A 21,045-nucleotide genomic window follows, 5' to 3' on the forward strand; every position below is an offset into this window, starting at 1 on the left:
AGTAAAGGTGGACAAGGCAAGTCCATTCTACTTTACTATCCCATCGGGGGTAAGAAACATTTCTTCCTCCACCCCCACCTGCAACAGCCCAGCCAATGAGAATCCACTATACTTACAACTCCCAGTTTAGTCCAAAGGACCTTTAGTTTATAACAGCCCACCCAAATCCCTTCCTCTATAAAAGACAGATATTCATCTTTGTTCTCCAGACTTGCCTGTGACTTTGCCAAAGCTTGCTTGTACCAGGTTACAATTCTGAGCTGTTCTCGAATAAACCCATCTTTTGCTCACAAAATAACCGGCAGTTTTATTTTTATTTTATTTATTTATTATTATTTTTAAAGATTTTATTTATTTGACAGAGAGAGACACAGCGAGAGAGGGAACACAAGCAGGGGGAGTGGGAGAGGGAGAAGCAGGCTTCCCACTGAGCAGGGAGCCCGATACGGGACTCGATCCCAGGACCCTGGGATCATGACCTGAGCCGAAGGCAGTCGCTTAACCGACTGAGCCACCCAGGCGCCCTGGCAGTTTTATTTTTAAAGTTAACAAAAGAAATGGAAAATATCTAAGATATGAAGTACTAAATATATTTCAATAAAAGTGTTGCTTGCTGGTTTCGAACAGTCACTGATTTATCCAGGCCAGAAATATATCCCTCCTCCAACTCCCCATCGTGTCCTGTCTAGGGTCTTTTCTTTCTTGTCCCTGACCTAGCATATTGAAGGTCATAAAACAGCCTCCAAAACTTCAGTCAACATGTATTTGGCAAGCAACAAGGTCAGTGGAGAGCTATGAGTGGATGCTGAGTGTTATTATGGAGTTTAGAAAACCACAGGGGGACGCCTGGGTGGCTCAGTCGGTTAAGCAGCTGCCTTCGGCTCAGGTCATGATCCCAGGGCCCTGGGATCGAGTCCCGCATCGGGGCTTCTCCTTCTCCCTCTGCCTGCAGCTCCCCTTCTTGTACTCTCACTCACTCTCTCTCACCCACGCTCTCTCTCTCTCTAGCAAATAAATAAATAAAATCTTAAAAAAAAAAGAAAAGAAAACCACAGGCCCTAAGTATTGTCATTCAGGCTAAGTCCCCAAACTGGGGCTTAATACCCAATCTAATTGCAATTTCCACTTCCCCCAGAAATGTAGTCTTAACCAGTCAGGAATTTTCTGATCAGCACCAAGGAAGGAATCTGCCACATGGGCCTTCTCCATCCTCTAAAGGAAAATGCATCTGCATGCTTTCCCTGGTTGATAAGATGTTTAATAAAGCCAATTAGATCTTCAAAACTACTTGGTTGAATTTTATTTTTTAACAAATACTATGGTATGTCCCTTTGGTTGTGCGGCCTCTGGGAATTTCCTGTGCGTCTTAGAGTCTGTAATAACAGATCTGTTTCTGGCACTTGACCACTCAGAGGCGATCTGGGCACACCGCTTTAATTGCCAGCGACCCCACGCGACATCATAGGAGCCCAGGAACTCCATTTCCCGGTGCACCCCCATGCTGTCCCCTGGCCTCCGTCGCCGAAGGCAGGAAGGACCTGGCTCTCAGATGGGGGGGGGGCGGGTAGCAGCCAGGGAAATGCACATTACCCAGAAGGCTCTGCGGCAAGCCGGATGGGGAGCTGAGCCAATGGAAGCGCGGCATGGAGCCCTTTTCCTACGGCTGCGCATGTGAGGCGGGACTTCCGGCGGCGTCCTCGAGGTGTTGGGCGTCCTCGCGTTCTCGGCCTGTTGGGCTGGTGTGGGCTCTGAGGATCTCCGGGCTGGTTGGACGCGGATGGAAGTTTCAGAAGAGGCGTCGTCCCCGCCGCGGAGGCGGCTGCGAGGCGCCTTCGTCCCCGCCCGGTCGCCCGCCGCTCCCTGCCCCGCTCTTCCCACCGGTCGGAGGCGGAGGCCGCGCCGGTGAAGCCGGCTGAGGTGGGTGCTGCGACCCCCGGGCCCTCAGCCGCCTTCTCCCCGCCCCGAGCGCTGCTTCCGGATGGAGGGGCGCCCGCCCAGCTCCCCACAGCCAGGCCCGCGGGTGGGGGGACTCCCGGCATGTGCTCCCGAGTCGGGGCCCCTTGTGTGCGGGGAACAGAGGGCGAGGTGGAGTGTTGTCCGCGGTGGCGGCGTGGGCCCCCGGGTCCGCGGGAGGTCAGAGGGGGCCGGAGTGGAGGGCTGCGAGGGGGCCTTACGAAGAATACGTACCGGTTCATTCAGATGACCGAAGTGTGTTTCTCGTGTGTATCTGGTCTTAGTCCGTAGTTCCTGACTCACAGCTTCCAAAAACTTTGGAATTTCCTAAGTGTTGGAAGTGATAACGTTGTCCTTTGCTGTACGGACGAGAAGACTTTGGAAGCACCTAAGCTGCTTGCGGGCGGCGGTTGGAGGGGGGACCAACCATGTGACTAGACAGCTGGAAATTTCCGGTCCTCCCTCCCATTGCCCATTTTCCCCCCACGTCGGGGGAAGGGGGCGGGGCTGGAGGTTGAACCAGTAGCCAACAGCCCGTGACTTAATCTACGTGCTATGTAATACTGCGGTCTCCGTAAACGCCCTGCAGGACGGGGTTCGGAGAGCTTCCAGGTCGGTGAACACGGAGATGTGAGGAGAGCGGCGCGCCTGGAGAGAGCTGGACACTGCGCCCTGTCTTCATCCCTGCCTGGCCATATGCGTCTCTCCGTCTGGCTGTTCCCAAGTTACATCCTTTTATAATGAACTGGTAATCTAGCAAGAGAAATGTTTTTCTGAGTTTTGTGAGCCATTCCAGCAGATCGCTTAAACCTGAGGAGAGGGTCTTGAGAAGCACAAGGAACAGCCTGGCTTGCAAATGGCATCTGGAATGGCAGGGTGGTGAAGGTGGGAGTGCACTCTTTTAGGACTGACGTTAACCTGAGAATCTGATGCTACTTCCTGATAGTGTCAGAATTGAATTGAATGCTTGGACATCTTGCTGGCTTTTAAGAATTGCCTTGTGTTGGGGCATCCGGGTGGCACAGTCGGTTAAGCATCCGACTCTTGGTTTCGGCTCAGGTTGTGATCTGAGGGTCATGAGATCGAGTCCCACCGCAGGCTGTGAGCTAAGCACAGAGTCTGTTTACGACTCTGTCTCCCTCTGTCTACACACACACACACTTCTTGGAATTGGTTCCAGGGACCTAATTTAGGGGCATATCCAGATTTGAAGGGTTTTTTTTTTGTTTGTTTTTGTTTTTAAGATATTATTTATTTGCCAGAGAGAGAGAGAGAGAGTAAGCACAAGCAGGGGGAGCAGCAGGCAGGGGAGAAGCAGGTTGCCTGTTGAGCAGCACGCTTGATGTGGGACTTGATCCCAGGACTCTGGGATCATGACCCGAGCTGAGGCAGACACTTAACTGACTGAGCCGTACAGGCGTCTCCAGATTTGAAGTTTAAAGTTGTTGAATAACGGATAGGAAATGGAGGCAGGGAGACCCATGAGGAGGACGCTGCAATAGATCCAGGAGAATTTGTGGTAGGGCTAGACCAGAGCAGCACTAGAGCAAAGCTGTGATGAGTTTGGATAGATCGTAAAGATAGAGTCGACGATTTCCTGCTGCATCCAATATGTCTGTGAGCAAAAGGAGGGAGGTGAAAGACCATCTGAAGTTCGTTGTTGTTTTTTAGAGGGGGGAGGGGCAGAGGGAGAGAGAATCTTAAGCAGGCTTCCTGCCCATCATGGAGCCTGACGTGGGGCTTAATCCCAGGACCCTGAAATCATGACCTAAGCCAAAAACAAGAGTTGGACACTTAACTGACTGAGCCACTCAAATGCCCCTAAAGAAGGAGACTCTTAAGATTGTTCTTTCAGATGGGCTCTGCAGTGAGGTTCGGCCGGGGGCAGGGGGGCTGAGACCAGAGGGCAGGGCACAGGTGGGCATGTATCCCTGATGCTCCTTCAGAAAGGAGCAGTCCTGGTGTAGGATGAATTCTGGCCTGTGTATGTAGAAAGGGAGGTCCAGGTAAGGTAAGGCGCTGGCCTGGCATGGAGACTGAGGTGTGCGTTGGTGTAGCTTCTCCGCCTTGTAGGCTAAGCAGACTTTCAAGACCACTCCCTATGGAACAAGGCAAAGGTCACCTGGGTTAGTGGAGCAGCTGGGTCCCCGGCCAGGGTACTACCGCCTCACCTCCCATCCACCGTCCAGTCAAGGGCTCCCTGCCTGCTATCTGCAGAGGATTATAGTACAAGACTAGTAGGGCTCAGTGCCTCCCTTTGAACACTAACGAAGCAACCACCCTCCAAATACGTACACAGAGGCAGGCAATTAGAAATGAACACACTGAATTACTGAAATTTATCCAAATACTTAATGAATGGTTTAAATGTTAACTTACCTTTAAGTATTGGGTTATGATAGAAGTTTTGTGTATCACATCCTCTTAAACCTTTGAAAAGTGGGAGGAATACACAATCATTTTTTTTTTAATTTTTTACTGTTATGTTAATCACCATACCTTACATCATTAGTTTTTTTTTTTTTTTTTTTAAAGATTTTATTTATTTGACAGAGACACAGCGAGAGAGGGGACACAAGCAGGGGGAGTGGGAGAGGGAGGAGCAGGCTTCCCGCTGAGCAGGGAGCCCGATGCGGGGCTCGATCCCAGGACCCGGGGATCATGACCTGAGCCGAAGGCAGACGCTTAACGACTGAGCCACCCAGGCGCTCCACATCATTAGTTTTTGATGGAGTGTTCCATGATTCATTGTTTGTGTATAACACCCCACAATCAAATTTTTAAAGCCCTACCACTTCACTTGCCCTGAAAACATAGACAAAACCGTTGATGTTGTGGACAGTGATAGCTGATACATAGTGTGTACTTTGTAGGTGCGGTATCAGTGTCAGCCCGCTGAGGTGGAAAACCGTCTTCTTCCCATTTTATGGAATAAGGGCACTGATGCTCAGGAAGGTTCAGTCTTTCCAGAGTCACACAGCTAGTAAGAGGCAGCACTGAGGCCTGAGGAGCTCAGTTTGGACTGTGGTTCAGCTCACCTTATAGGATCCTACCATGGGTCCCATTTCTCATGTCTTCCCTCCTTCCACAGGGTCCCATGGTGGTGGCAGAAATGCTTCTGGACCCTGCAACAATGAATAGAGGGTGTCCCAGGCTCTCACCCACCCTAATTTTCACCCCTGTGGTTAAGGCGACCCAATATAGGGAATGGTGATGTTCTGAGAATCTTCATCTGTTCTTCTCTCTCTTTCAGGACAATCCTGTGGTTCCACAAAGCCCAGGGTCCTGAACTCAGTCTGGGTTCCGTGGGTCAGTTGCATTGCTGACAACCGACTGGGTAGGATGTAACATGCATCCTGGGCACAGACCCAGAGTGTTCAAACGCCTGCAGGTGCAAGTTAGCTGGGGTTGTTTAGGAAGCTTCCCATTCCTATTATACCTGATGGGCTAGGGAGTGTGGTGGCGAGGTGGTGGGGTGAGAGGTCAGGGCACACAGAAATCAGGCCTAGAATGACAGCCTTAGGTTCTAGGCCTCAAATCTGAGGACAGTGGGACCTAGGGAAGGTTTGGAGCTGAGGAGAGAGGTGATCTGATCCAGATTTTAACAGATTCCCGTGGCTACAGAGTGGTAGACAGACTGGGGGTCTGCAGATAGACACTGCAGCGAGTGACTGCTGGTGGTGGCCAGACAGGAGGGAGTTGCCTTCTGGATGCGTTCTGCAGAGTGCAGAACATTTTCTGATGTGGGGAGAGAGGGAGTTGGGAGATGACATGGAATCGGGGAGTGAGGAACAGGCCCGTTGTTTGGGGCCTTATTTGGAAGAATGGATATTCCATCAATTAGGATGTGGGAAGTCAGTGGTAGAAGGGATTTTCAGAGGAAATGTGAATAATCCGTTCTTGGCTGCGTCAGAAATGTTCTGGAGACTTTTAGCTGTGTCCAGTTGGCTGTTGGACCCACAGATCTGGAGTTCAGTGGAGGCCTTCAGATTGGAGACAACCGTAGTATGGTACTTGGCATGTGGAGCCCAGTAAAGCTGTGGGCCTGATTTCATAGGAGGCATCTTTATATTATGGTGGTAGCACCACTAGGGACAAGGCAAGGGAAGGAGGGGGCTAAGTCTGTGTCTCAGGTGGGCACCTGGACAGTCGTGTTGGGGGGGGTGTGCATGTGAGGTGAAGGGTGGAGGTCGTAAAGCCTTCTGAGTGGACATAAGATGGATGCTGAAGTGCCTCTCCAATGAAGGCCAGATACCGGGGCAGGACGGGGCCTTTCACCCCTCAGTGGATGCAGCAGGGTTCCTGGTGACTCTTGCTGGGATTGTTTCATTCAGGCTGGTAGAGTAGTTGAGGGAAATGGGATCAGCCAGAAGCATTGCTAGTCTAGGGCTTTGAACAAGGGTCAGGTGGTGAGAGAAGGTCAAGCTTGCTTATGAGCTAGATCCTCACACAGGTCTCTGCGGCTGAGCTAAAGCAAGAAACAGAGTTGGGGGCGGATACCTGAAAATGAGAGCTGTTCTCTCATGCCAGGGGACTTTGGTGTTCTGATGCAGGACTGGGGCAGATGAGGATGCTGGTTGCATTTGCAGCGTACCTCCTGGGCTCTGTGTGCAGACTGGCACGTGAGAAGGCCAAAGAAATGCCTCCTGTGTGGGTCTGGGGGTTTCGGCGCCGTTGCCTTGCCTGTCCGTGGTCGGGTGCCTCTCTCTGCGTGCTTGGAACCTCTGTGCCCCAGGCCTTCCCATCCCTCTTGCTAATATACTTTCAGGACTGCCTGTCTCAGTAACTTCAGGCACTGATCTGGTCACCACTGTAGGGACTGTTTGGGTGGTTGTTTTTTTTAAAGACCTTCCTCTGAAGGCATTGTAAATTTAGAATGTGGGATGTCGATGTGAGGTAGGTCACTCTCGGTGGGTCTTGGCCACTCGCTTTCCCTGTCTTTCCGCAAGGACTGGCCTCTTCAGGCCCAGGTGGTTGCTCACATTGAGCAATAGGAGGGCCCCGTGTACCTGACAGGTTGGACATTACTTCTGCAACATCAGGAGAGGCTCAAAGGAATGTGGCCCTCACACGGAGCATCTGTCCCGTGTCCACCAACGTGTGATGCCTAGGACAGTGGCCACACCTCATTTTTACCTTTTCTTTCCCACTAATATTTCCACTCTGACGTTGGGCTCTCATCTTTTGCCTTCCACTGCTTCCTTGGAGGGCTGCACATATCTTTAAATGGTCTCTGAACACCAGCTGCTGTGTTGCAATCACACATTTCTGCGTTTGGACCCAGTCTTGCGTCAGTGCTTACCGGTCACCAGCAGCTCTGGCCTTGTTGAAAGTCATTTGCAGAGGAGGGAGTTGGGGAGCCCGCCTCTCCTCCCTGCACTTCCCCCTTCCTCGTGTCCTTCCCCAGAGTCAGGGCTCTCCCATCATGGGAGCATGCCAGGCTGAGCCCTGCACAGCAGGCCTTCCTCTCACTGTCTCGGGTCCCCCCTCGCCCGTCAGCAGTCCCGTGGCCTCGTCCGTGGGTGTGTCTGGCACACGTTCCCGATGGGGCCGCCGCCTCCCAACGAAGTCAGCAGGCACTTCACCAGCATTTCTCTGCTTACAGGTTGCTGGCATGGAGCCCAGGATGAGGAGGCCCCTTCAGAGCAAGATGTTTCTGTAGGAGGGTCACAGGTCAGGACCCCAAAGCCAGGCGCATCCATCCAGAAGTCCCAGCCCTGGGAGATGTGTGACCTGCTCTGGAAAGACCTTTTGCACTTGGCTGAGCATGATGGAACACACCCTGAGCGAGGTCTGCACACTTGTGGGGCAAACCTGCAGCAGCAGCAGAAGCAGGAGAATAGAGAGAAACTTTCCCTAAAGGAAAATGAGGGGAGCCCTTCATTTGGACCACACAGCTTATATGGCAGAGAAGACCTTGGTATGGAGGGAGGGTGGAGCGGACTTTACAGTCTTTCTCCCCATCCCCCACCCTCCCACCCCACCCAGCCACTCTCAGTGGGTTGAAGCCACATAGGGACACCGAGTGGAGAAGCTTTTGAAAGTGGACAAAATGGTTGTAAGTGCAGCGGGTATGGGAAAGCCTTCAGCCACAGGGCATGCTTGTAGAGTCCCAGAAAGTCCACGCTGCAGAAGGGCCTTAGAGTGTAGCGAAAGTGGGACATTTTTTAGGTACAACTCTAACCTCAGTAAACATTTCAGCAATCACAGTAAAGAAAGGGTTTTTTTGTTTGTTTGTTTTAAAGATTTTATTTATTTATTTGACAGAGAGAGACACAGCGAGAGAGGGAACACAAGCAGGGGAGTGGGAGAGGGAGAAGCAGGCTTCCCGCTGAGCAGGGAGCCCGATACGGGGCTCGATCCCAGGACCCTGGGATCATGACCTGAGCCGAAGGCAGACGCTTAACGACTGAGCCACCCACGCGCCCCAAGAAAGGGTTTTTAAATGCAGCCAATGTGGGAAAATCTTTAGGTACAACTCCACACTTACTAGCCACCAGGAAGTTCATAGTGTAGAAAGAGTGCAGTGAATGCAGGAAGTCTTTCACACAAAACACCAGTCTCCTTAAACAGCAGAGCAGTCACGTTGGAGAAAGGCCTTGTTTGTGCCATGAATGTGGGAAGGCCTTCATCAGAAACTCCCATCTCCTTCAGCATCAGAAAATGCGGGGAATTACACAAAAATCTTGACTTAACACCGAAGAATACACCAGGCCGAGGTTTTATGAGTTCAGCATATAGCAAGGCCTTTGTTAGAAAGTCTTGCTTCGTCGGTCACCAGAAAATGCACGCTGGAGGAAACTTTACAAGTGCAGCTAAAGTGGGGAAGTATTTAGGTACAAACCAATCTCATTAAGCAAGGCGTGCATGCAGGGAATGTGGGAAATTCTTTAGCCAAGACTCCCAACTCATTCAGCATCTGGGAAAGAACTTGAACTCATGAGTAGAGCAGATGGGGAAAGATGTCAGCCAAAAGTGTGTTCTAAATTAGCATTGGAAAAAAAACTCGTACATGGTTTTGTTTTACATAGTTTTGTTTTAAAAGTTGTGGTAAAATACACATCACATGAAATTTGCCATCTTGTTTTTAAGGGTACAGTTCAGGAATGTTAAGTACATTCACCTACAATGGATATCTATAACTCTTTTCGTCTTGTTAAACTTAAATCCATTACCCAACTCGCCATTTTCCCCTTCCCTCAATCCCTTGAAACCCACTGTTCTGTTTCATATAGCATAGTATCCTCGTCAGGTTCATCCATGCTGTATCTTGTGTGTTAATCTGTCTGAATTTCCTTCTCTTTAAGGTTGAATAGTATCTCATTGTATGTATATGGCACATTTTCTTTATCCATTCATTCTCTCTATCCATTCATCTGTCCATGGACCAGGAGCTGCTTCTACCTCTTTTGGGTATTATGAATAATGCTACTATGGGCACGCTTGTACAAATATTTCTTTAACACCTTACTTTCAAAGATTTCTTCAGCACCTTGCTTTCCAATTATTTTTGCATATATCCCCCAAAAGTAGAACTGCTGGATCATATGGTAATATGGTCATTTTTTTTGAGGAACTGTTTTCCATAATGCTGGCACCATTTTGCATTACTGCTAACTGTGTGTGAGGTGTCCAGTTTCTCCTCATCCTTTTCATCTCAGTGTTCATAAGCCCCCTTTCCCCATGTGGTAAGTCACTCTTTTAAGATTGGTCTTAGGATCTAAGAAAGAATGTAATATGTGGAGTAAGGGCTGGATATAATTACCAGCTTCTTGTTTTGTTTTAAGATTTATTTGAGAGTGAGCACAAGTGGGAGGAGGGGGAGGGGGTCAAGCAGACTCCCCTGTGAGCTGGAGGCAAGCTGATCCCAGGACCCTGAGGTCATGACCTGAGCCAAAGTCAGATGCTTAACGGACTGAGCCCCTCTACCTTGTTTCTAATAGAAAAACTCCAGTTGATTCTGAAGTTTCAGTCTAACATGTACCTGAAAAGCAGTAAGACAGTATTTTAGGTCCCAGCTGTGCGTGGATGCACTTTGTGTCTGAGTAACCGTTTGTAGTTTGGGGGAACATCAGAAATCATACGTATGTCTCAGTATTTTTCTGTGAGCAGCACAGACCACATTCCATGGAAATCTGGGTGTGACCCAAGAAGCTGGAGCCCCGCCCCTTCCTCAAAGCCTGCAGCCATCCCTACCCAGCGCCTTTCTTGGTGTGGCTGGGCAGTTCTGAGGTCAGGAATGGAGACCGTCGCGGGCCGTCTGGCTCCCTCAGAACTACATTACCCGGAAGGCAGTGCGCCGCGCGTCCCCTTGACGGCGAATGAGGGCTCAGGAGAGGCGCTTCCGTCCTAAGGACGGCATCTGGGCGGGCCTTCCGGCGTTGGCCTCCAGCGACATCTTGTGAAGTTGGTTCCCTCCCGCGGTCGGAAGCTCTGGCTTGCTGGGCCTGCCTGAGGTAACGGGAGGAGAGGCGCCGCGCCGGCTGCTCTGAGATCCGACATAGCCGTCGCCGGGGCTGAAGACTGCGGTGCCACGCTCGTCCCCGCAGCTGCCGGGGTGATACCAATTCAGGTAAATGCTGCGTTTCTTTGCATCTGGGCCCTCACCCAGCTCTGCTTTAAAATTTCGTGTTTTTGTTCTTGGGACGGTGTTCCAAATTTTGAAATAAGACATGCCTGAAGAGACTTGCACAGAACGTACATGTGCAGTTAAGTAACCAGCTGTAAAATTAGTCCTTGTAATTGTTACTGTGAACCTTAGAAAGTAAAACGGCTAGTTATTTTGCCACCACGAATGGGTTTGTTTGGGTTTAATTCGGGAATAGCAGGAGTACCGCCCGTTGGGGCAAAGTGGGCGTTGTGAGTATGGTGGCTTCTCATTGGCTGGGCTGTCGCAGGGCTAGTGACGTCGTCGCTCTTAGTAGATTCCACCTGTCTGCCGTTGAGTTTGCAAAGGAAAGCGCGTGGTGGGGTTGAGAGCGCCCCCTGCCGGCTGATCGCTGCATTCTGATTAATGTTCGCACTGGCCAGGTGAAGAAATGGGGTATAAATGGACCCCAGGAGCCGCTGTGCACGTCTTCCCACAACAGTTATCCCAGTCTCCAGAGTTAAGCTGTTGTCTGATGTTTCAAGTAAGCATCTTTTGTTGTCTTGATGTGTATTGGTTTCCATGTGTTTTGAAACACTCTGTGAAAGGACTGACATCACAAGAGTATGTTGTGACTTTAACTTTTTACGTCTGTCCGTTTTCTGTGCAGTATTCTGCGGTATGAATATATGAATAACATGTCTTCTTAGGTGTTGCCCATGGTTTTCTGCATTTATACATTGCTACTATAGCCACGTGTTCTGGGATAAAGCACACAGTTGTCTAGCATATATGTATTAGGGATAGATTTCTCCAAGTAGTGAAAGGTTTAAATTTACTTTGTAATGCCAGACTGGTTTTCAGAATGTTACCAAATCTATATACCCGTAGCAGCTTACAGTATTTACTAATTTCTGTAGTGTTACTAGCACTGGGCCAGTGTCAGGCTTGCGAGGTCAGCCTTGCTGAGTTTTGCTTTAATGATTACCATTACATTTGTAAAAAGTGCTTGCTGGAATTCTTGTTTACATACCCAAGATTTCAATTTATTAGATATTCAAATCTTAGATTTTTTTTTTTTTAACAATAATGGGGGGTTCAAGAATTTGTGTAATTTTTGCTCACCTGTGTGGTTTGTCATTTCAGTTTTTATGACAACAGGAGCCCTTTTTTTTTTTTTTTAAAGATTTTATTTATTTATTTGACAAGAGAGAGACACAGCCAGAGAGGGAACACAAGCAGGGGGAGTGGGAGAGGGAGAAGCAGGCTTCCCGCGGAGCAGGGAGCCTGATGCGGGGCTCGATCCCAGGATCCTGGGATCATGACCTGAGCCGAAGGCAGACGGTTAACGACTGAGCCACCCAGGCGCCCATCAGGAGCCCTTTTGTTATAATGTAGTGGGGTTCTTTACTACGATGCTTTGGTTTGAGAAATCTGTTCATTTATTAACTCAGATGTAATTTTTGTCTTCCCATCTAAGCCTCTCCAGCTGGAATTACTTTTTTGTGTGTGCATCATTTAAAGTGGAGGTCTAAATTTGTTTTGCCACACAGAGTAATTTATAAGCTCTTTTAATGCTCCATACCACCACTGAAGCATCAAGACCCATGGGTGCCCCACTTTATGAGATCAAGTTTTTTCAACCTAATTTCTGTGCCAGTACTTTTCTTACCGGAACAGCTTTATAATGTTATATCACCTCTTTTGCAGTCACACCAAGCATGCACTTATTTTTATGGTGAAACACACATTGTTTCTGCTTTGTTCCCTCTTACTTTCCAGGACCTTAATGGCTTTTCCTATTTGAATATTTCCTCCAATCCTGGCATCCTTTTTTTTAAAAGATGTCTTTATTTTAGTAAGAGAGCATGAAGCAGGGGGAGGGGAGGAAGGAGAGGAAGAATCCCAAGCAGCCTCACATGGGACTTGATCTCACAACCCTGAGATCATGACCTGAGCCACCCAGGTGCCCCTTGGCATCCTTTAATAACACATAGAACGTAAAGGTTTTGGCTTTGGTTGCTTTGAATCTTTTAGTAGTGTTGGGTTCGGGTTTTGTGGCTCCAGTTTGTTATGAAATCTAGGTGTGAGGTGTGTGTACTTTTCTCCACATTGTTTTGGGTACTCTTATGAATATTGTCAAGATTTGTTCTTCCTTTCTCATTAATCTTACCCTTTATGGATATATTCTTTGGCTGGGTTTTTGTTGTTGTTGTTTGTTGTTTTTGAGATTCTTTTTGTCTAATGATGCAGTTTTCCTAAATTGTGATTTAAATTTATTAAAATTATTGTGCTTAAACTAACATTTTCACTTTCTGATCAATCTTTTATCTTTTTAAACACACACTTAACATTACCATAAACTTTTATACTCACACCCACAAGATTTTTGTTTTTTAAGTGGTTATACTCTTCTATCATCTGCCTTTGGTATTACTCCAAGAGAACATGATGATGGGGTATCTCAGTTAAGGTATTTTGCTAAGATAGGCAGAAATTTAATCATTGTAAGGATAGAAAGTAATGCTTCAAAGTAAAGAATTTTATATAATGAGGATGGAAGAAAGGTTAGGTCCTAGCTTTTTTCCTTTCCTTTCTCTTAAGTTGAAACAGTCAGAAATGCAGTTGCCCTAAGCACCTTTACTGGAGCCCCAGCGACAACCTCTTTAGCAGAGATTTATTTCGAAGGTGTAATCAAGTGACTAGGAGTTTGGTTTACTTCTCTACCATAGGAGAAAATATATTTGCAATATCTTTCTGAACATTTATTGACAAACTTGAAAAAAAAGTATAAGGAGTCACATACCTAACCAGCTATTAGCGCCAACTACAAGGTATAGGAAGAGAAGAATGTATTTTTGGCACAGGAAGAATCAGAATAAAATAATGAATAAAATGGAAGGTTCAGAAGCACACCCACACATAAACCTGAACATAATTTATCTCTTATTCTTGTTGTTCATTCGCCTAAGGGATATTCCTCAAACACAACACAACCCTGACAGACATTTCTGAGGATGCACACATGCTTTTGGCATAACTCCACACTTTCTACTTTCTTGTATAAATGCTTTCTTTATCCCCTTCAGCTTTCATCTTTACGTGAAATAACATTACGTGTTTCACTTTGTCTGTATCCCTCATGGGAATTAAACTAACATGGCCCTGCTCTTCCTGCAGGTTCTGCTTTCAGCAGAAGCACTTATGGACCCTGCACCGGTGAGTGTCAGGTGTCCTGGAACTCTTTTGCTGCCACTCTTCCTGCCCTTGGTGTCTCAAGACTCTAGATAAGCCCCTAAGGCCGGGTCAGACGTTATATGGAGAGAGGTGCCCACTTTCGGCAAGCAGCGGGGTGAGGTGTGAAAGGTGTCTTAGGTGTCAGTATGTACAAAGCCTTGGGCTTGTAGGTGAGACTGAGATGAGAGTGTTCAGGGGAGTGTTCTAGGTCTCATATGTCTGTTGAGAACAGAGGCCGGGAGCCGAGTCAGGGTTCCGTTCTGAGAGTGATGGTAGCAGTCAAACAGTTCTGGAGAAGAGGAGAAAACTGAGTCTGGCTCAGGTCTTGAGAAGCTGCCCTTGGTGATAGAGTACACCACAGACTGGGGAGGAGGGAGACAAGGAGATCATTAAACGAGGTTAGATCAGGATTGGTAGCTGGGCTAAAGTGGTAGATGTGGAGGTAGAAGACTGTTTGGCTTCTGGATTTGTCTTTTGGGTTTTTAAGATTTCTTTATTTGAGAGAGAGTGAGCAAGAGAACACACAAGCAGAGGGAGGGGGAGAAGCAGACTCCCCTGCTGAGCAGGGAGCCCGATGCCAGGACCCTGAGATCATGACCCAAGCTGAAGGCTGACACTTAAGCAACTAACCCACCCAGGTGCCCTGGATTTGTTTAAAGATTTATTTGCAAGAGAGAGCACAAGAGCAGGGAGGGTCAAAGGGAGAAGCAGACTCCCCAGTGAGCAGGGAGCCTGATGCCGGCATTCTTGGATCATGACCTGAGCTCAAGGCAGATGCCTAACCTGCTGGGTTCACCCAGGTGCCCCTGAATTTGTTTTTAAAGTAGGGCTGACCAGGTCACAGGTGGCTCCATGGTTTTTGGTGAGAATATCAAGGTATTAGGATTTGGCCATGTTGAGTCTCAGATGTTTCAGATTCCCAAGTATAGGTGACAAATGGACAGCTGGTCCTGCATTTCTCAAGATGTCCACACTGTGGCATCTGTTGTGTATCCCAAGATAGAGATCTAGAACTCTGGATCTCATATAGGAGGAGGCATGTTCAGGTTACAGTGGCGTTGCCACTGGGGGACAAGGGAGGAGAGCTGTGGAGGATAGATGGCACGAAGATGGACAAGACAGAATAGCAGTAATCGGAAATGCAGAGGGAGGTATGGGGAGGGGAAAGTCCAACAGGTAGCCAGATTTTCAGAGGAGTGAACATGATACCAGAGCAATAATGGTCAGACTGGTACTTAATCACCCTTCTAGGCACTCACCCAACCAGGCTTTTGTGGTGGTTCTGTCAGGAAGTCATAAGATAGCTTACATAAAAAGTGTGTTACTGGGACCTGGATTATACCTGGTAAAGTGGCAAGACACACAAAATGTGCAATGTAGAGGCAGAATGTGACCAAGGGTATTTAGATCTGCATGTGGTCTAAGCCAGGAACAAGGTCAGGTGGAGAAGCCCCTTCTATGCAGGGCTGGAGGCCATTGGAGGTTGGGATTTATTACTGCACTTGCCATGCACTTCTAGATGCCACACACAGACGGAGTCAGTTTTATGGGCTAACTGGTGGTGGGGATCAGATGTATGATGGAGGTATGGTCCAATGAGTAGGAGTTTGAGAGAATGCTAGGCCCAACATGGTTATGTCTGGGAGGCATGATCCTGGGGGACTCACATATGTCTTGCAGGAAAAGGATGGGGGTCCTGCATCTGAGGCCCAGAGCTCAGAAGGCATCACTCTGACCACCTGCCTCTTTGTTGAAACGGTACCACTGCTTAAGCTGGAGAGCTAGGGCAGATAAGGAGCAGGGATGGGAGTGAATGTGGGCTGGGGTTCGGGGTAGTTTTGGGGTCCTGCAGAGAGAGGCTGCTCATGGACATAACTGTCCCCCTCATCCCAGGGCTCTGTGACCTTTGAGGAAGTGGCTGTGTACTTTTCCCAGGAGGAATGGAGGCTTCTTAACGAGGCTCAGAGACACCTGTACCGTGATGTGATGCTGGAGGTCTTTGCACTTGTTGCGTCACTGGGTAAGGCCCCTCACACCAACCCCAGTGTCCTGGGCTAATCTGTCTTTCCTCTTCTTTCTGGCTGCTGACGCTGGGGCATCTATACTACACCTGCTTTCACAAAGAGCTTACCAACCAACCCCAGTTCTGAAGCTCTTTCAGTAACCATTTCCAGGATAGTTTTGTTTCCTGAGATGGTTTTGGGATTGCCTGCCCTGGACCAGTGCGGCCCACTTACCTGTCCTGTCTTCCCTTAAAGGCTTGCATCTTCTAGATCCCATGTTGTCCAACTGGAGCTGGGAGAACACCACATAACATGACAAAGTGGGCATGACTCCAGCTGGGGGAGGATGTGATACAGAGCTGGGAATCCTGTCAGGAACATGTCATGTCCTGGGCTCAAACACTGTTTGGTGCCAAGGTCAGAGGCTTCTCCCCTTTTTTGACATTTTGCCCACTTGTCATTTTTCCTCTCAAAAGAGACCTAGGAGTATATCCCTCCCGTCTTCCACCCTTCATTGGGGTCGCCACTGATCATCGCTCCTTCTGCTGTGCTCCCCAGCACCGGCCTACACGTACTGTGTCGTACAGTCTGTGTAGCCATGCCCTTAAAGTAATGCTTGAACACTGGCATAACCAAGGCACTAGCAAGAACACAGTTCCGAAGATACGAGTTGCGGACCCAGCCCCTCCTCCCTGTGCTACACCCCATCCATGTTTCTTCTGCATGGTGAGTCCTGGGATGCAGCCCTTGCCTTCAAACTACCCCACCCCAGCTCCTTTTGTCTTGATCCCCTGGTGTCAAGGCAGGGGGAGGGTAGGCGGCCTCCTGCCCAAGCTCGTCACTGTTCTCTGCTTTCAGGTTGTGGGCGTGGAACAGAGGATGAGGCAGCACCTTCTGAGCAGAACGTTCCTGTAGGAGGGTCACAGATAAATTCTACCAAGAAGGCCTACACCCAGGAACGTGGCCTGGACTCAGAAGGTGATTTGCATTCACCTTCTGAGTGCCTGGGAACAAACCCTGGCCAGAAACTGTGTGGGACACAGGGGAACGTTCACCAGCGTCAGAAGCAGCACAGTGGAGAGAAACGCCTCAGAAGGAACGCAGAGAGCTGTGTAACACACACATCAAGGAAGCCCTTCCCCGAGAGCTCAGGTCTTCTCCAGCACCAGCTCATTCACAGCCAGGGGCCACCACCTAAGGACACCAGCTGTGCAGAGCCTTTTCACAACGGACAAAAGCACTATAAGTGCAGCGAATGCGGGAAAGCCTTCTGTCGCAAATACAGACTTGCTCAGCATCACAGAGTCCACACTGGAGAAAGGCCTTATGAGTGCAATGAGTGTGGGAAAACCTTCAGCTACAAACACATACTTGTTCAGCACCGGAGAGTCCATACCGGAGAGAGGCCTTATGAATGCAGCGAATGCAGAAAAGCCTTCAGTAACAAACCCACGCTTGTTCGGCACCAGCGAATTCACACTGGAGAAAGGCCTTATGAGTGCGGCCACTGTGGGAAATTCTTTAGCCAAAGCTCCAGCCTTAGTGAACATCAGAGAATTCACACTGGGGCACGGCCTTATAAATGTAGTGAGTGTGGAAAATTCTTCACCTCCAACTCCAACCTAATTAAACACCGGAGAGTGCACACAGGAACAAGGCCTTATGAATGCAGTGAATGTGGGAAATTCTTTAACCAAAGTCCCAGCCTCATTAAACACCAGAGAATTCACACTGGTGAAAAGCCTTATGAATGTAGTGAATGTGGGAAACTCTTTAGCCAAAGCTCCACCCTCATCAAGCACCAGAGAGTTCACACTGGAGTAAGGCCTTATAAGTGCAATGAATGTGGGAAACTTTTTAGCCAAAGCTTTGGCCTCACTCAACACCAGAGAGTTCATACTGGAGAAAAACCCTATGAGTGCAGTGAATGTGGAGAATTCTTTAGCCAGAGCACACAACTTACTCAGCACCGAAAAGTTCACACCACAGAAAGCCCTCATGAGTGCAGCAACTGCGGCAAAGTCTTCAGCCAGAGGTCTGCTCTGATTGACCACCAGAAACTTCACAGCCCAGCTAGACCTTACAAGTGCACTGAATGTGGGAAAGCCTTCAGCCGCAGGTCTAACCTCATTCGACACCAGAAAGTGCACACCGGAGAAAGGCCTTACAGTGGAGGTGGAGATGGCAGGGAATGAGCCAGGTGTTGAACACAGGAGCATACCACAGAAGCCTACCACCACCACATGTCTGAACACGCAGGTCGTAGGGAGCGATGTTCTTTCTAACCTGTCCAGGGCCCTTGCCACATTTGTCACTGCAAGTTTCTCGGTGGGTGTCCCAACTTTGTATGCGTCAGTGGGGATAGATCGTATCATGGCACAGGCTAGCTGTCACTCTGGTTTTGGCCTAATTTACATTGCAGCCCCAAAGCCGCCTAGGATAGACTACAGGGCAGTGCTTTTTGTGTGACTAATCTTATAATCCAGATGTTGGGGTTTTCCGTGGGTCTAGAGGTCTCCCTGAGAGGACAGCTGTAAGAATCATGTGTTTTTTGATTCAGCTTCTCTTTTTCACCTTGGAGGTTCACATAAGGTCCCCAGGTCCCAAGAGAGAGGTTTGGAAGGCTGGTCTCCCTGACTCCAGGCGTCAGGTAGGAACCACATTCAGTACAAAAACACTGGGGGCAGTAGGCAGTGACGAAAAAAACGGCAAACTGGAGGGACTGTGGTTTACAGTAAGGTTCTTGCAGAAATTCTGAGGCCCTTTAGAGCTAACTGCTCCTCTTGCTCTCCAGTTAAAGAAAGGTGGGGCGAAGGGAGAGTTGAAAACAGAACTAAGAAGTCCAGACCTCCGAAGGCAGTAGGTATGTGATTTTTATGACCAGCGGAGACTTGGCTTCCCCATTTCCTTGAACCTATGCAGGTGAGCTCCAGTGGAATTGCTTGCCAGCTAGTACACACAGCAGAGCTCCCACCAGCAAACCTAGGGTTGCCAAATTCCTACTTTTTCCAAAGAGAGGTTCAGATTTTTATGTGAAACCATTTCTGCTTGGCATGCAATATACTTAAAATGTACTTTGTAAGGTCACACTTAAGAATGGGCGTGCACAAAACAAAAATGCAACAGCTGGTACACTAGTAAATTTTAACCATAAGTATTTTCATCTTTTAACTCTGTCTGGCCGCCCAGGCAAATACTATTTTGTGTTGTCTAGAATTTTACATCATTGGAATCTTAAAGTGGGTACTACTCTTAAAAAGTTGGCTTAAGGGTACATAAGTGCATAATTAATACTCTGACGGCATTGAATAGTGCGATTTTTTTTAATTGCCAAGGTGATACACTTACTTGTTCATCCATTCACCTAACACATGGGTTTTCTGCAGCTGACTGTGAACATACAAATGCTCCCAAAGTGGGTTTTGATACAGCTCGCAGTGCAGTGCCCGAGTCTCTAGAGTGCTGGTGGTTACTCTGGTTCTTCCGTCATCCTCACCACTTGAAACGTGGTCACCTTTGTCCCAGTCTTTGTCAGTAGTGGCTTTAAAAGGTGTGTAGTGGTATGTCACCATGGTTGAATTAACGCATTTCCCCTAACAAATCCAGTTTGCCACCTGTACCCTTGCATAAATATTTGCTAATTCAGACAAAAAGTGTTGGAAAAGTTTGCTAGTACAATAAAAATTAAAAAGGAAACCAATAACTTTCACAGTTGTTTGTGCTGTTGACAGTCTGACGGCCACATACACTTTAAGGTTAGTTCTGCATGTAATAGTTCTGCATGTAAAAGTGTAAAAGTGTTTTTAAATCTTTCCCATTTCCAGCTGTGAGCAGGAAAGTTGCCCACAGAAGAAACGGTCAGTAAATGGTCTGTTTTCAGCAACTACTGCTACACAAACATAGCAAATAGTAAAATGCACTGAGATATATGAAAGGGACAAAAGTTTTAAGAATATTACTATGCAAATAAAGGATTAAATCAATTTAAACGTAACAAATCAGTTAAAAGTTCTCTTGATCTCTCTCCACATTCCAGAGAAAGGTTTAAACATTTACCACTTGCCCTTAAATCCTGGGACCTAACCTCTGAGCCCTTGGGAACTTCTGCCATGATAAACAAATGCCCTTTGTTTAACACTGCTTGCGGCCTTGGGTCATCCATATCCAATAGTGTGTGCTCATCCTGTGATTTATGGGTGGTGTAGAGCTTAGGCCTGTCAACTTGACCTCTGGAGCTGCTGGGGGAGACTAAGGCCAGGCCCAAAGGGCTCCCCTTGTCCACAAGACAGAGCTCACACAAAAAGGCCCCAGAGTTACATGCAAGCCAAACTTCACAGGTATTATAGACACAGTTCCCTAATGACCATGTGAGAGAGACCACGCCAGTCTCTCCCGGCCTCTGCACGCTTCTTTCCCTGTGCTAAATTGTCCTTATTCAAATAATTTAACTAAAAAATGAACCAAAAAACACTCCCTTGGGTTCTTGGGCAGGCCTTTCTAGTGAATAATCACTGAACCTGAGGAGTGGTCTTGGGGGATTCAAACATACTTACTGTGTCTTAAAAGCGTTCCACTAAAATTAAATAGCAACTACCCCTGAAATGCAGGTAAAGTTTTGGCACATGCACTTACACCCTTCTGAAACCAAAATTTTCTCATGCCTTAAAAATCCTTGCAACCCATAAACCTAAATTCTCCCTTCATAGCATTTTCATATGGTACATGCCAGAAAGGGGAAGGAATGTCTCTGTCTGACACACCTCTCCACCCTTTTCTATCCTTTTTTTTAACCCATCATTATTTCTCCTAATATTTCTTCCATCTCACATACCCACACACACCCAATTTACATAGGATCTGAAGGGATCTGAACATCCTTCAATTCTTTAAAAATCAAATACACTTTTTTTCAAAATGCATTTCATAACTTCAGGACACCAAAACAAGTGTAAACTGTATTACTTCTCCATATAGCTGCCGAAACCAAATTACCACAGATGTGGGTGGCATAAAAAACCTATACCTGGGGCCGCCTGGGTGGCTCAAGTCGGTTAAGCTTCTGCTTTCAGCTGGGGTCATGATCTCAGGAGTCCTGGGATCGAGCCCCACATTGGGCTCCTTCCTCGGCAGGGGGCCCGCTTCTCCCTTCCACTTGTGTTCTCTCTCTCAAATAAATAAAACCTTTAAAAAAAAAAAAAAATACACCTGGTTCCTCTTAACTGGTTCAAGAGCTCAGAAGAGCGTGGTCACATAGGCCCCGGATAA

General features: G+C 48.0%; 1 protein-coding gene and 1 long non-coding RNA gene across 6 annotated transcripts; both read left to right on the forward strand.

Moving 5' to 3' along the window:
- Window positions 1–1,684: 1,684 nt before the first annotated feature.
- LOC144380253 (uncharacterized) lies at window positions 1,685–8,184 on the forward strand. The gene is made up of 2 exons (XR_013444242.1): window positions 1,685–1,917; window positions 7,559–8,184. It is a non-coding gene; the product is annotated as an uncharacterized LOC144380253 (long non-coding RNA).
- A 1,376-nt stretch (window positions 8,185–9,560) lies between these two features.
- On the forward strand, window positions 9,561–19,483 carry LOC118535568 (uncharacterized). Of its 5 annotated transcripts, XM_036091921.2 has the most exons (5): window positions 9,561–10,525; window positions 10,984–11,084; window positions 13,721–13,759; window positions 15,671–15,797; window positions 16,639–19,483. In XM_036091921.2, exons 2-5 carry the CDS (start codon window positions 10,992–10,994, stop codon window positions 17,973–17,975), a joined length of 1,596 nt encoding a protein of 531 aa, XP_035947814.1. In that variant the 5' UTR covers window positions 9,561–10,525; window positions 10,984–10,991; the 3' UTR covers window positions 17,976–19,483. The 5 variants fall into 5 exon arrangements, with proteins under 5 accessions (XP_035947814.1, XP_077919184.1, XP_077919185.1 ...); XM_078063058.1 differs by lacking the exon at window positions 10,984–11,084 and having other exon boundaries at window positions 9,562–10,525; XM_078063059.1 differs by lacking the exons at window positions 10,984–11,084; window positions 13,721–13,759 and having other exon boundaries at window positions 9,562–10,525.
- The last annotated feature ends 1,562 nt before the right edge of the window (window positions 19,484–21,045 follow it).

Source organism: Halichoerus grypus, chromosome 15, assembly GCF_964656455.1.
Source record: "Halichoerus grypus chromosome 15, mHalGry1.hap1.1, whole genome shotgun sequence".
In the NCBI taxonomy this organism is placed as follows: Eukaryota; Metazoa; Chordata; class Mammalia; order Carnivora; family Phocidae; genus Halichoerus; species Halichoerus grypus.

Coding starts and splice junctions, on each gene's coding strand:
- LOC118535568 (XM_036091921.2), top strand. CDS start 10,992: ATGGGGTATAAATGGACCCCAGGAGCCGCTGTGCACGTCTTCCCACAA. Junction 11,085..13,720: donor GCTGTTGTCTGATGTTTCAA/GTAAGCATCTTT, acceptor CTCTTCCTGCAG/GTTCTGCTTTCAGCAGAAGC. Junction 13,760..15,670: donor CACTTATGGACCCTGCACCG/GTGAGTGTCAGG, acceptor CCCTCATCCCAG/GGCTCTGTGACCTTTGAGGA.